Here is a 13,542-nt window from a genome sequence, read left to right as displayed (position 1 = left end):
GCATGCAGTAGGGGCGTGTCATTGTCTGTGTGTATTTCCGTACTGAATAGCCGCGGCGCTTTTGCCCCGCCCCCAACAGCGTGGCTACTTATTATGCAGCGCTCTAGCCGGCTCTATCTGATATCAAAATTCAATGAAGATGGACGCCGCAAAGAATGTCGCGAGACGAGCTGAACCGTGGCCGTTACAACGAAAATGTTTTGAAGTACTTCTTCGACAAGCCGGATGCTTATGAACAAGCGTTCACTGATTCTGAAAGACGATCTGAGCGACGATGAAAGTGGCATGATAAGACTGAATAATATCCCTAATCTACAACTGAGCGAAGATGAAGACGAGGAAGAATGTATCGGACTGGCGTCAGACGAGTTGGACCGTAAGATATCAGAGGCTATATCGATAGTAACATTTGATGGGGATATAGATAGAGAAATGGGGAAAATCCGTAACTTTGACTGTAAATGTTACACGAGGAGAAAAGAGAACTCTCTGCATGGGAGACAGTCTTGTAGCCAGAAGCTTTCTCCAGACATTATGTACAACATACGGCTGGATTCTTTAGCTGCGGAAAAAGAGTGGCAGGACATGCGAATTATTGGACATTTAGAGGCAAACAGACGCACAGTGCAAACTTCGGAGATGGTTACATCCACAAAGAAGACCCCGACAAAGAGAAAGTGTGCCCGAACGACTTATTTCATTGGAGGCAACGAGATCTGCAAGAATACTTTTCTGTTTCTTATGGGGTGAGTTTCCATAAACATCAAAGTTTGTCGTTTTTTGTTCATTCTAAGAACACGTACACGTTATCTCATGTTTAGTCCATGTTTAGACCTTCCAATACCTACCTATTGTTTTTAGCTAGCTCAGGACTGTCGTTTTAATTGTAACGTTAGCTGCTAATCGTTAGCATCATATCACTTGCCAAAACCCCCATTACTATAATGAGCTTTAAGATGGTAATGTGAGCTTCTGCTATTAATTTGAATAATGCTTCAATTGCTTGAATTGACTGGTGTTAATGACTTAATTTAGGATTGTTTTAATCCTTTGACTCGAACCAGGTCTAACCACTAACTGAGGTCTAAACCAGGACTAAAACAAGACTAAACCAGGAAGTACAGATACAAGCTCTAAAGTAAGTAAAAGTAAAAAGTATTCATCATAAAATTTACTTCAGTAAAGTAAAAGTACCTATAATTTGTACAATACATTTTGATATAGGTGACAAGATGCCTGTTAGCAAGACCATGATGTTAAACGTTTTTCTTATTTCCCCTTTTTTCAGCATTGGCAGAGACACCCTGGCTGATATAGTCAAACACTATGAGGAGAATGGGGCAAGACCACGTTTGAGGAAGAAGCACTCATTGCCACGTCCACCAGCCAGGTTCATCAGCCCTGAGGATATCAACAGAGTTGTGGACTTCATAAAACACTATGCAGAAGACAATGCCATCATGCTGCCTGGCCGACAGCCTGGGCATAAGGATTGGCATGTGAAGTTGCTGCCAACTCATGTGTCCAAGGCCTCAGTGTGGCGTCTCTATGTGAAGTCTGCTAAGGAGCTTGGTATGTGTAAACATTGATTTAAAATTGAGTGCTTATAAAGTGAAATAATGCGGAGCACTATTAGCAATTACAATACAATTAACCATAAGCAATATCTGTTTTTCAGGTGAGCGTGCAGTTTGTAAAACCAGCTTCAAAGCACTGTGGAACCGACTTCTCCCACACATCAAAAGTTGCCGGCCACGCACAGATCTCTGCTGGCAGTGCCAAAGCAATAACAAGCAGCTGATACGAAGTGCAAACCTCCCAGATGATAGAAAGTCTGAAGCAGTAAAGAAGCAACAAGATCATCTTTCCCTTGTGCAGAAAGAGAGGGCTGTGTACAACGACATGACTGCTGCCTGCAGAAAGATTTGCTCTGGCTCCAACCTGTCTTTTGGACCATCCCTACCAGCAAGCAAGAAGATTAGGATGCATTACAGTTTTGATTTTGCTCAGCAGGTAATATTTCACACACATTTACTTCACTTTACTTTATTAATGTCCCTTAAAGGGCGATTTGGTGCATGAGAATAAATAGTGCAAATGCAGAATAGCATCAATATAGTAAGTTTTATCTTTATTAGACAATTATGAATAGATGCAAATTTAATTTAATCTAATCCAAGTTCCCTCTCTCCCTCTGTCTCCTACAGTTACACTTTCCCTCAAACCCTCTCCAGCCAGGACCAATGTACTTCCTGACCCCACGGAAATGTGGCCTATTTGGTGTTTCATGTGAAGGGCTGCAGAAACAGGTGAATTACCTGATTGATGAAGGCATGTCATCTACTAAGGGAAGCAATGAAGTCATCAGCTACATGCATCATTTCTTCGGCAACTTTGGAGTTGGAGAAACAGAGGTGGATCTTCATTGTGACAACTGCAGTGGGCAGAACAAGAACAACTTCATGCTCTGGTACCTTGCCTGGCGGGTTGGACACAAGCTTCACGATAAAATTGAAATCCACTTCCTTATTGCTGGCCACACCAAGTTTTCCCCTGACTGTGGCTTTGGACTCATCAAGCAAGCCTACATGAAGACAAGAGTCAACACTTTGGCAGACATCGCTGAGGTACTTTAACTTTACTTTGCTTTAATGACTTCAGTGCTGTTTTCTGTTCTGCTTCAATGAAACATTTAACTGAAGATCTTTTTTTTTCTTCCTCTCTTCTCTTTTTTGTCATCAGGTTGTGGAAAACGGCTCTCCTGTGAGTCACCTCAATATCCCACAGCTTGTTGGAACGGCAGAGGGCAAAGTTTTAGTCCAGACCTTCGACTGGCAGCAGCATCTGACTCGCCACTTCCGTAGACTCCCACAGATCAAGAGTTATCAGCACTTCAGGTAATTGAAACTTTCACATTGTGTACATACAATATAACATAGCAACAACATACACATGACAGTTTTTTATAAGAAAATACTTTGCCATGTTTAAAATGTCTTATGTGCTTTTTCTGTCACAGCTTTGAAGCCAAGAGACCAGGTGTGGTGCTTGCAAAAGTCACCGTGATTCACAACCTGTCGAATATCAGCTACTGCGCGACGGAGCAGATCTGCCCCCTGTCGACGGTCTTCCTGTCCTGGCCCCACCTGGACTGAAAATTGACAGGCAGACCTATCTATATGAAAAAATCAGGCCATTCTGTGCTGACGAGGCAAGAGACATCACATGCCCAGCGCCAAGGGTCACAACACAGAAGAGTCCACAGAAGAGGATGCGAATGTAATTTCATTGGACTGTGTCACAAAGACCTTTTTTCTTGTTTACAACACCTGCAATGTCACTTTATCAACCAACCACCTGAATTTAGTTTTACATTCTTGTATGAAAAGCACTCAGTGTACATAAGAGTTGCCTATACAGTTTTATCGGTAGATGCTAAGAGACATTTATTTATTACCTGTTTGCAAACTTTTTTTTTCTTTGATGGCACATTTTCCTGACCTTTTGCTCCCCTGTGCTTTACAGCTTTACAGGGGGAGCTTTACAGGGGTATGGCTTATCTAAATGAGATGTAAATGAGCCCTATTGTCACTCCCAGCAGCAGAGAGAGGTGAGAACTGCACAATCTTTTGAGGCCGTTTTCTCCCCTTTTAGCTTTTTTGAGTGCTTACCTTCAAATGGCCACAACTTCTCCAAATATTGTCAGATTTCCATGTGTTACAAATCGTTGGAAAGCTTGGAGACTACACTTTCAGAATCTGTGAATAACTCAAAATGCCCCAAAACCGACTTGTGTCCCTACTTTCCGTGATCGGTCACATATTTAGGTTTGTCAGCGAATGTATTTTTTACATGTGTATTTTTTCTTACTGTTTTTGTAGTCAAAACAAGTGAAAAAATCTACCAGTGCTAAAGAAGTAATCCAAAGTATTTAGGATATGTTACCAGACATCCCACCTCTCCCAGATGTTACGGAAGTATCCTGCATATGGATTGCAGTTCCCTGACGCCCGCAAATTATATAAAATACCCCGGAAATCAATTTTTTGAGAGAGAGAGAGAGAGACCAGAGAGTTTCTAATAATAGACAGGTTTTGGAGAGACCGAGCGTGCGAGTGACAGAGAGTTTATCCTCATTGGTCGCTCTTCCTGCTAACTAGACCTATCTGTTTTCTCTGTGGATGGACTTTCAGGCAGGTAGCTCTACTGCATACATTTTCCATGTGCATCCGCTTTCTATTTTTATCGTGATTAAACTGCTTGCATTTTACAATGCATACCTGTTTTTCTCCTCTGTGTTACGTGGATCATTGCATCTATCTCAAAACACTGCTTATAAAGGACATTCTTAACAACAAATAATTGTGTGAGGGATTCACATCGATCTCAAACCCTCACTACTCAGGAACAAACAACAACAACAAAACACTGCGGTAAGTTATGGCATCCTCTCATGTTATTTCTTCCTGCAATGCATGTCACATGTTTACAATAGCCTCTTCTGTCAGCAGTGAGGGATTCTCATGTGATAAATGTAAGGACTCTCCCATTCCTGTTAGGGTTTCCATTCGATTCTCCCCACTCAGAGATGCACCCACTGAGAATCATGTTGAAAAAGCCCTTGTTATTGGTGATTCTATTGAAAAGAACGTGGAAATAGAGACTCCAGCCACTATTGTTAAATGCATTTCATGTGCCAGAGCATATTAAATCAGTTCAAATTTACAAGTGCTGGCTATTGCTAAATGTAGATTTTCTAAAATTGTTATTCATGTAGGCACTAATGATGTCTGGCTTCGCCAGTCAGAAATCAATGAAGATAATATTAAAGAGGTGTGTGAATTTGCTAAAATAATGTCAGACACTGTAATATGCTCTGGGCCCCTCCCTACTCATCATGGTGACAAGGTTTATAGTAGATTATTTTCACTTAATGGCTGGATGACTGAGTGGTGTCTGGAGAATAGAATAGGATTTATAGTCAATTGGAAGAGTTTTGGGGTAGACCTGACCTGCTAAAGAGAAACAGAGAAGGTGACATCCCTCCATCCCTCCAGAGAAGGTGACACTCTCCTCTCCAGTAATTTGGTCATAGTCTTAATAATAATAGTATATGACTAACTGGGCCCTGCGATGGACTGGCGACCTGTCCAGGGTGTCCCCCGCCTTTCGCCCAATGTTAGCTGGGATAGGCTCCAGCCCCCCGCGACCCTGTACGCAGGATAAGCGGTTGACGATGGATGGATGGATGGATGACTAACTGGGGCCCAGGTCAGGAAGCAGACAAACTGGTTAATCCGAACCTCTGCTTGCTGCCTTGAGATGTCACACAGGTCACATAAACTACAACACATAGAGACTGTATCACCTATATATCATATAGAGACTGTGTCTCTTCCCCAAACTACCAAACAAAAAACCCTAAACTAAATAATTTAAAAAAAAATTATTAAGGTCAAACTTGAACAAAACAAAGAAATTAAAGATAAACATCATATAAAGATATCGCTAATAAACATTAGATCTCTTTCTATCAAAGCACTAATTGTAAATTAAATTATTACAGATCATAGTTTCGATGTGCTCTGTTTGACTAAAACCTGGCTGAAACCAAATTAATATATTAGTTTAATTGAATCTACTCCCCCAGGTTATTGTTATAAACATGAGCCTCGTCTGAAGGGTCGAGGAGGAGGTGTTTTTTGTGTTAATCAGGGGACAGGATATAAAGTTTAAGTCTTTTGAACTAATAATGCTTAATGTGACACCATCAGATATACGTAGTTCCCTGTCAAAAAGCTACACTTATGATGCTGTTCTGAGTTAGCGCTTTGGGAACAACTTTAGGTGTGACCAGCTATGAATATATGTGCAACACGTCAATGAAAATTGACTGGAATTTATAGCCTCTGCCAGTGACATCAATGGATGCACCTGTAGCAGGGCTATAAATAGATGCATCACAGGTGCATCGTCAGATCTTTTGTCTTCAGATCACTCAGATGTGTGTGTGTGCTTCATGAGCCTGTCAGAAACTTTCTATATTCCTCTGCTAGGAGTTAGATTTTGTTAGGCAGTGTGCAGATACCTTTCTCTTTTTTCTCTAAAAAAAAGAAAAAGAAAATTACTGAAAGACAGAGCAAGCGATGTGTGTTCCCTTGTCTACGCTCTATGGCTGAGAGGGACACACATCAGTTTTGCTTTGTATGTATGGGGGAAGAGCATGCTGCTCTCACGATGGGGCGGGTGTGAGCATTGCGATCAGCTCTCAGTCAAAATGCTTCGCACTCATCTTGCTTACTTCGTAGAGTTAGTGCCCACACTTCAATCATGAGGCTCTCGTGTGGATCTGGCTGAGGAGTGAGAGACGGGTCCGTCCCTATCGCTCGCTCTCTCCCCAGATCCAGCTGGTCCTTCCCTTGATCCTGAAGCGTGCTCCGACACCTCTTTGGTTCATGAGGGGGACCTTGAATCTCTTGAGTCTGCGGACTTTGAGTAACCCACCTCCGAGCATTCCGGGCATGATAATAAATCATTGGAGGAGTTACTCGAGGTGATTACTCGTGCAGTTCCCAGGCTTCAATTAGACTGGCCACGTGAATAAGAGACCCCCAAACGCTCCAAGTTGGAGGACAGATTTCTGTCTGGTGGGCAGGGGAAGGGAACACCTCATCAGTCCCTTCCTTTCTTTGATGACCTCCATGACAAGCTCTCTCATTCAAGGAGGAAACCCTATACTTCCCATGTCTACGTGCCCTCGACGTCGGAGACTTGTAGGAAAAGTGAGTGAGAAATCATAACATTAAAAATGGCAGCTGTAGAAATAGAAAATCCTCCCTTTCAGTTAAATAGTTAACACTTTTCTGACAGAATTATCGTCTGTTTGTTTACTCTAGAATGCATGGGTTCTGGACCAGCTTGAACAATATGGTTGTTTAGCATGGTTTGTGCTTAAGAAGCTAAATTGATGATACTTTATTCTCATTTTGATACTTTATCTAATTTATGATATTTATTGTTGATTTAAAATATAATATTGAAACATAATCTAAACAAGCAGTGTTTTAGCATAATCGAAACAATTTCAGTCTCCCCCCATTCAAGTAGATAGTAGTACAGTATAACCTACATAAAAAATAACTGTATTTTACCATAGCCATCAAGTGAACTGACTTTGGTCAGAGAGTTTGCATGAAAAGCAGAAAGAGGAGAGGAAAAGAATAATACATTCAGAGAACTGAAGAAAATAGAGTTAAAATGGAAGACTGAATCTAATTAGTCTGAGAGGAAATTACCTTGTTACATAGTGGACTGCTCTAGATAGATTTCACTGAAATGCTGTTCAAATAAACGTAGATCTAAGAACCACAGAAACACATAGATATGTTTTAGAACTAACGTTGTGCTCCTCAGATTTCAAATGTAGTGTTAACACTGTAACATTTCCTCAAATGAAGATAAAATGTCAGTGGCTGAGGAGGTTCTGCAGGAAAACAAAAGGTTTATCCATGAAAAATCAGGATGGCAGCTGATGCAGAACCTAGTGTTTGTTTAATGATTAGAAAAACAATAGGGGAGAGAAAGAGATGTTCATTTGCAGGAGAGCTGAATTGGAAATTATGAGAGAAAATGCTCAGCTGACATTTGGTCAGAGAGTGAAGAAAAACAAGCTTTTTGTATATGTGCATAAAGGGATATAATATATAATTTTAAATATATTCTTGTTAATTTTCCATTGTTTAATGTACATGAAACCCTTCCTTCTGTGGCAAAAAGCATCAATATTTTACTTATGTCAACATCAATGATTCTGATAACTATTGACCTGTTTCAGTGACGTCACTTTTCTCCGCAACCAAACACCCAAGAAACGATATCAAGAAAACGTCAAAAATGGCTTTTGTGTCAATGCCAAGTCCCAAGAAAAGTTCATACAGGTCTGAAGCACAGATATTGGAAAACTGAACTTTCACAAATATTTAAAAATATTTTATCCACGATTCATCTCTGTAAGCCAGTGAGCCTGAAGTGTGACCGGCGAGTACACATGCCCACGGTACATTACCATTAACATCTCTCATTCAGAAGTTTTCTGGTCTGATTTAGTCACAATAAAATCACCTGTTTTGATCTCATCTGTATGAATGTAGAAGCTGCTTTTAACTCCACAAGAAAGCTTTTGTCGTATACCACAGCACAGCACATTGAATGTACATGGAATATTGGTCACAAACATGGCGGCATGGACATACAATGACATCACATGAAATAGGTCAGTAGCCTCAGTTCTAAAGTTTACTCTAAAAGGACATTTTGTCATTATATGCACAGCTCACTGCTCATAAAGAAACTGACCCTTGGCTAAGCTCTACCCCTTTGGTTACAGTTGATCGCTCTGATAAGCTCTGCAGAACTCCCCATAGGAATGAGTGGGAGATTTGTAATTTTTTTTTGGCAAAATATTTTCATGAATGGAATTGACAATATACTTACATGGGCTGGAATGTAGAGTGATATTGTAAAGCAAATTTATTGTCATGGTTACTTTCATAGTCTCCATTCCCTGATGGAGGGAACAAGACATTGTGTCGATGTGGTGCCACTAAGGGTCATCCTTGGAAGCCCCAAACACCTCTGATCTTTGAGAAAAGAACAATAGAAATTGGCGAGTGGAATTTACATGCAACTCCCACAGACAAATGGGTATAAAAGAAGCTGGCTCGCAACCACTCTGTAAACAGGTTCGTTTGAGCAATGGAGGAGTCGGGAGACAGCGAAGCAGGTTTGAGCTTAGTATTTTTAATTTCTCTCTGGTACATACGACGGTAACCGCCGTTGAAATGAAAACATAAATACAAAAATAGCACACTCCTTCGGTCGTGCTTTCTGGATACACTCTCTCTTCCTCTCTCGACACTTGGCGTTCCTTAAATGTCTCTCTCCGTATCACTACAACAAGACACAGATGTTAGACATAATTACAAACCATGTGACAAGCCTTACCGCTCTCTCTCTCCCGCAGACCGACACACGACCACGCCCCCCATGCCATACACTCATTCAGGTTTTGTGCTGAGGAGCCGAGACAGGGTCCCGGCCATTTCAGCGGGTAGTTCAGTGTTGTGGCAGGAGGGACACAATGTCTCATTCCCTCCATCAGAGAACGGAGGTTATGAAAGTAACCAGGATGTTCACTATCTATCACTCACTCACTCGACATTGTGTCGATGTAGTGACACTAGGTGTCCCTGTATGAAATGCCACAACTAGCTGAACTGTGTTATGTGGACTGGCGGTGCGAGACAGGCAAACCATTGCATGCCTCGTAGCCAGCGCACCTGGTCGTCATGTAATCTCCCCCAACACTCCTTCGAGCGTTGTACGGTCCCCCACACCTCAGGCACAAGTCGACTGGAAAAAAATGGAGACAGGCCTCTTCTCTTCTTTTTTCTCTAAAAAAAGAGTGGAAATCATTCAGCTGGGGGCCACAAGTGTCCACATTGGGGGGGTACGGGGGGCTTTTCCAAGGGGAAGACACCACAGAGACCACACCTTGCCTGAAGGGGAGGCAATTATGTGGAAATACGTCAAATGGTCTTACTGAGTCTTGTCAGCAGTGCCGCGTGTGGAGAAGTCCCCATGGTAGGTCCTACACAGAGGGGATGGAGCTCTACAACATGGGGACCAGTGGCAGAAGGGACTCTGCCCAAGGAAGATGAAAAATTTACCAACGGGGAAATGTGGAAGATACATCACACGGGGTTAAATAGAGGCTACCAGCACATGTGGAGCACCTACACCAGTACAGGGCCTATTAGCACCCATACTGGGTCTGCATCAAAGTTCACCGCATATCCGCCTGCCACAGGGCTAAGGAGTAAGGATGTCTAGGGCCTCCAGTCTTGTGAAGACTGCTGGGGGGTAAAAAGCGCACATCTGCCCCTCCAGGAGGGGAAAGGCACTATACACCCGGCCAGTTGTCCCGCAAACTTACCTGTTCGTAACTGCCCGCTGCTCTACTGATGTCTGCTAAAGAAGTGCCATTGGTTGGGGCCCAGGAGGCCGCCAAACTCCTGGTGGAGTGTGCCCAAAGCCCCAAGTGAGGCGCCTCATCCTGGGCGTGGTGTGACAAAGCAATGGCGTCAACGACCCAGTGGGTGATCCTCTGTTTGGAGAAAGCGCTCCCAAGCAGACAAAGAGTTGCTCAGAACGTCTAAAGCTCTGCGTGCGATCCAAGTAGATGCGCAAAGCACGCACCAGACACAGCAACGAAAAGGCTGAGTCTGCCTCCTCCCGGGGCAGCTTCGCTTGCTTCACCACTAACGGGGTCATGGGAACCTTGATCATAGCTCGGTCGGGGCCTCAAGACCACGTAGGAATATTCCGGTCCGAACTCCAGGCACATGTCACTGACAGAGAAGCTCTGTAGGCCTCATACCCTCCCAATGGAAGTGAGCTCAGTCAGGAGGGCAGTCTTCAAGAGACCACCTTTAACTCAACTAACTCCAGGGATCAAACAGGGCTCCCCACAGGACCACGGAGAGATCCCATGAGGGAACGAGGCACAGTCTGGGAGGGTTCAGCCTCCTCATGCCTCTAAGGAACTTTATGATAAGGTTGTGCTTCCCAAGAGACCTTCTGTCAACTGCATTGTGGTGCACCCTCAGCCTCTCCTTAGAACACCACTTAGCGAACAGACGCCACTGCAAGGCATACATGCACCTCATAGAGGGAGCCCTAGCCTGAGTGATCGTGTCTACCACTGCGGGTGGTAGGCAACTTAGGTCTTCCATATCCCATCCAAGGGCCAGACATGGACATTCCAGAGGTCTGGTTGTGGGTGCCAGATGGTGCTCTGTCCCTGAGAGAGGAGATCCCTCCTCAGGGGAATTTGCCAGGGAGGGGTCATGAGGAGTGTGAAGTCTGAGACCCAAGTCTTGGTGGGCCAGTAGGGTGCTACTAGGATGACCTGCTCCTCATCCTCCCTGACCTTGCATAGGGTCTGTGCAAATTGACTCACTGGGTGGAACACATACAAGCTCAGCCCCTGGGGCCAGCCGTCTGCCAGCACATCTGTGCCGAGGGGAGCCTCAGTCAGGATATAGCAGAGCAGGAAGTGGGAGGATTCCCAGGAAGCAAACAGGCCTACCTGCACTTGTTAGAATCAACTCCAAACCAGCTGGACCACCTGGGGTTGGAGTCTCCATTGTCACCTGAGCATGACCTGTCATGACAGCGGCTAATGTATGCTACTGTTTCCATGTTGTCTGTCCGGACCAACATGTGCTTGCCTTGGATCAATGGCTGAAGCCTCTGCAGGGCAAGCAACCCTGCCAGCAAGTCGAGGCAGTTGATATAACAACGCAGTTGTGGCCCTGCCCATACTCGGAGGTGGTCTCATACCGGAACTCGACCGGGGTGAATGAGCGTACTGCAGAATAGGAGGTCCATGGGGAGTTACCCGGTGGAGCGGCTCCCATTGAGGCCCCAAATTCCCCCCAGTGCTAACCGAAGCAGCCTCAAACCCCTAGGTTCAAGGACCGAGGCGGGGAGCCAATGGGGTGGTTTCCCTGTAACAAAGGAAAGCCATGACCACAACGTTGCCATGGTCATGTTCTTGCAGTGAGAACATGAGCCCTCCACGATCACTGTCTCCACGTGGGCAGCGCCCAAGCAAGTAAGTCAGCGATCGTGGCCATCGGAAGCGGAGAGGTAACGACCGCAACCAGGAATTAAACACAGACGGGAATGCATCTTTAAAAAGACGCTCTCCTTCAGTGCAAATATTTTAGTTGGGAAAATATACTCTTTTATCACAAGAATATATATTCTTTTAGACTGTCGAAGCGCACAGGGGCATTCTCTGCACTCCACCGGTGCACAAGGGGGAGAAGCCGCTGTAATGCCCATGCATAAACGTCGTAGAGGTAAATGGAACGGCAGAGGATTCAGCTCGCTGAACACAACCGCTCAGCTCCAAAGAAAAAATCTGAAAGTGCAGCTACTTTTATACCCATAATGCCCATGCATAAACGTCGTAGAGGTAAATGGAACGGCAGAGGATATACCCATATGAATGGGGGAGTGGCATGCAAATTTCACTCACCAATTCCCATTGGCCTTTTCTCAATGATCAGAGGTGTTTGGGGCTCCCAATGGTGACCCCTAATGTCACTACATCGGCACAACATCGAGTGAAAGACTGATAGGGAACTTGGTGTTTTTTGTAAAAGAAATTGTTAAATTACACAGTAATTTGATTGAAAACTTTGGAGACTGTCCATCAGAATTGAAGCAAATGATCATCACAGTGAAATATCAAAGAGAACACTCTATGTTGATTACAAACCTCATAATATTAGTGCAAGTGAAAGTAACTGCTTATAACATCTCATAACACACTCATGTTGATGCTAGTTGTTAGCTTTAATTTACCTTGGAGCAAATGTAGGTGTCCTCGCTGATATTATACATGTTCATTTGGGAATGAGGAATGACTCTATGTTTAATCCAGAATATGCACTTCTCGAGATGTATCTAAAAAATTAAATCTCATTGGGTACTTAGTGTTTGTGGCAGCGGGGGCGTGGTCAACCGCCCGTCCGGGAGAGAAAAGCGGTAAGGGCGCTCACACCTGAGCTAAATTATGTCTAACACCTGTGTCTAATTGCAGTAAGCATAAGGAGAGCGGCATAAAAGAGCAGCAGCCACAGAGCCTCGGGGGAGAGTGCCTACACCCGGAGTAGCAACTACAGAGAAAGTGTGCTGTACAATTGTGTTTGAAATAGAAAGTGTGTTATTTAAAGAACCTTACCTTGAAGCCGACGCTGCTTCCTGTGTCTTCCTTAGTGGAAAGCGTCACATTGGTGCCGAAACCCGGGACACAAAAAAAAAAAAATAAATAAATAAATTCCTGCAGATTATCGAACAGAGTCACCCCATAGAGTCCTCCCAGCTGGCGGAAGTCCTCCAGTCCCTCGCTACACTCCATCAGAGCCACCAACAATCCCTGCTTGAGCTCCGGCAAGACCAGGATCATCGGTTCTTCGAGATCATGCGGGCTCAAGCAGAGGACCGGCTCGCCATCCGGAGCCTCCTCAGCCAGGAGGCCGCTCCAGCCGCAGCCGCGACCCCGGACACCCGCGCCACATTGCCCCCACCCGCGTTACAGAAGATGGGGCCGGCAGATGATCCAGAGGCGTTCATCGATTTGTTCGAACGTACGGCGGAAATTTGGGGGTGGCCACAAGACCAGTGGGCAGCCCGTCTAGTCCCTCTCTTGTCCGGGGAAACACAACTCGTGGCGCAACAACTGCCGGCAACAAGCCTCCTGGCCTATGCAGACCTGGGGAGAGCCATCCTGCAACGGGTTGGTCAGAGCCCGGAAGAAAATCGCCAGCTCTTCCGGGCTATGAAACTGGATAAGACCGACCGCCCGTTCGCGTTCGCCCAGCGGCTCTGTGATGCCTGTCGGAGGTGGCTACTTGCGGGGGACCGCGACGTCGAGGGACTGGTCGATCAGGTGGTACTGGAGCAGTTTGT

General features: G+C 44.7%; 1 protein-coding gene and 1 long non-coding RNA gene across 2 annotated transcripts; both read left to right on the top strand.

Annotated features, from left to right (window-relative positions):
* The first annotated feature begins 356 nt into the window (after positions 1-356).
* On the top strand, positions 357-1,474 carry LOC127659165 (uncharacterized). The gene is made up of 3 exons (XR_007972499.1): positions 357-746; positions 1,065-1,138; positions 1,289-1,474. It is a non-coding gene; the product is annotated as an uncharacterized LOC127659165 (long non-coding RNA).
* A 329-nt stretch (positions 1,475-1,803) lies between these two features.
* On the top strand, positions 1,804-3,155 carry LOC127658803 (uncharacterized). Its single transcript, XM_052148350.1, has 4 exons — positions 1,804-2,013; positions 2,208-2,627; positions 2,743-2,897; positions 3,020-3,155. Exons 1-4 carry the CDS (start codon positions 1,903-1,905, stop codon positions 3,153-3,155), a joined length of 822 nt encoding a protein of 273 aa, XP_052004310.1. The 5' UTR covers positions 1,804-1,902.
* The last annotated feature ends 10,387 nt before the right edge of the window (positions 3,156-13,542 follow it).

Source organism: Xyrauchen texanus, chromosome 18 (assembly GCF_025860055.1).
Source record: "Xyrauchen texanus isolate HMW12.3.18 chromosome 18, RBS_HiC_50CHRs, whole genome shotgun sequence".
Lineage (NCBI taxonomy): Eukaryota > Metazoa > Chordata > Actinopteri > Cypriniformes > Catostomidae > Xyrauchen > Xyrauchen texanus.
The sequence above is the reverse complement of the archived record's forward strand: the minus strand, read 5'-3'. Positions and strand labels throughout refer to the sequence as shown.

Coding starts and splice junctions, on each gene's coding strand:
- LOC127658803 (XM_052148350.1), top strand. CDS start 1,903: ATGACTGCTGCCTGCAGAAAGATTTGCTCTGGCTCCAACCTGTCTTTT. Junction 2,014..2,207: donor GTTTTGATTTTGCTCAGCAG/GTAATATTTCAC, acceptor TGTCTCCTACAG/TTACACTTTCCCTCAAACCC. Junction 2,628..2,742: donor CTTTGGCAGACATCGCTGAG/GTACTTTAACTT, acceptor TTTTGTCATCAG/GTTGTGGAAAACGGCTCTCC.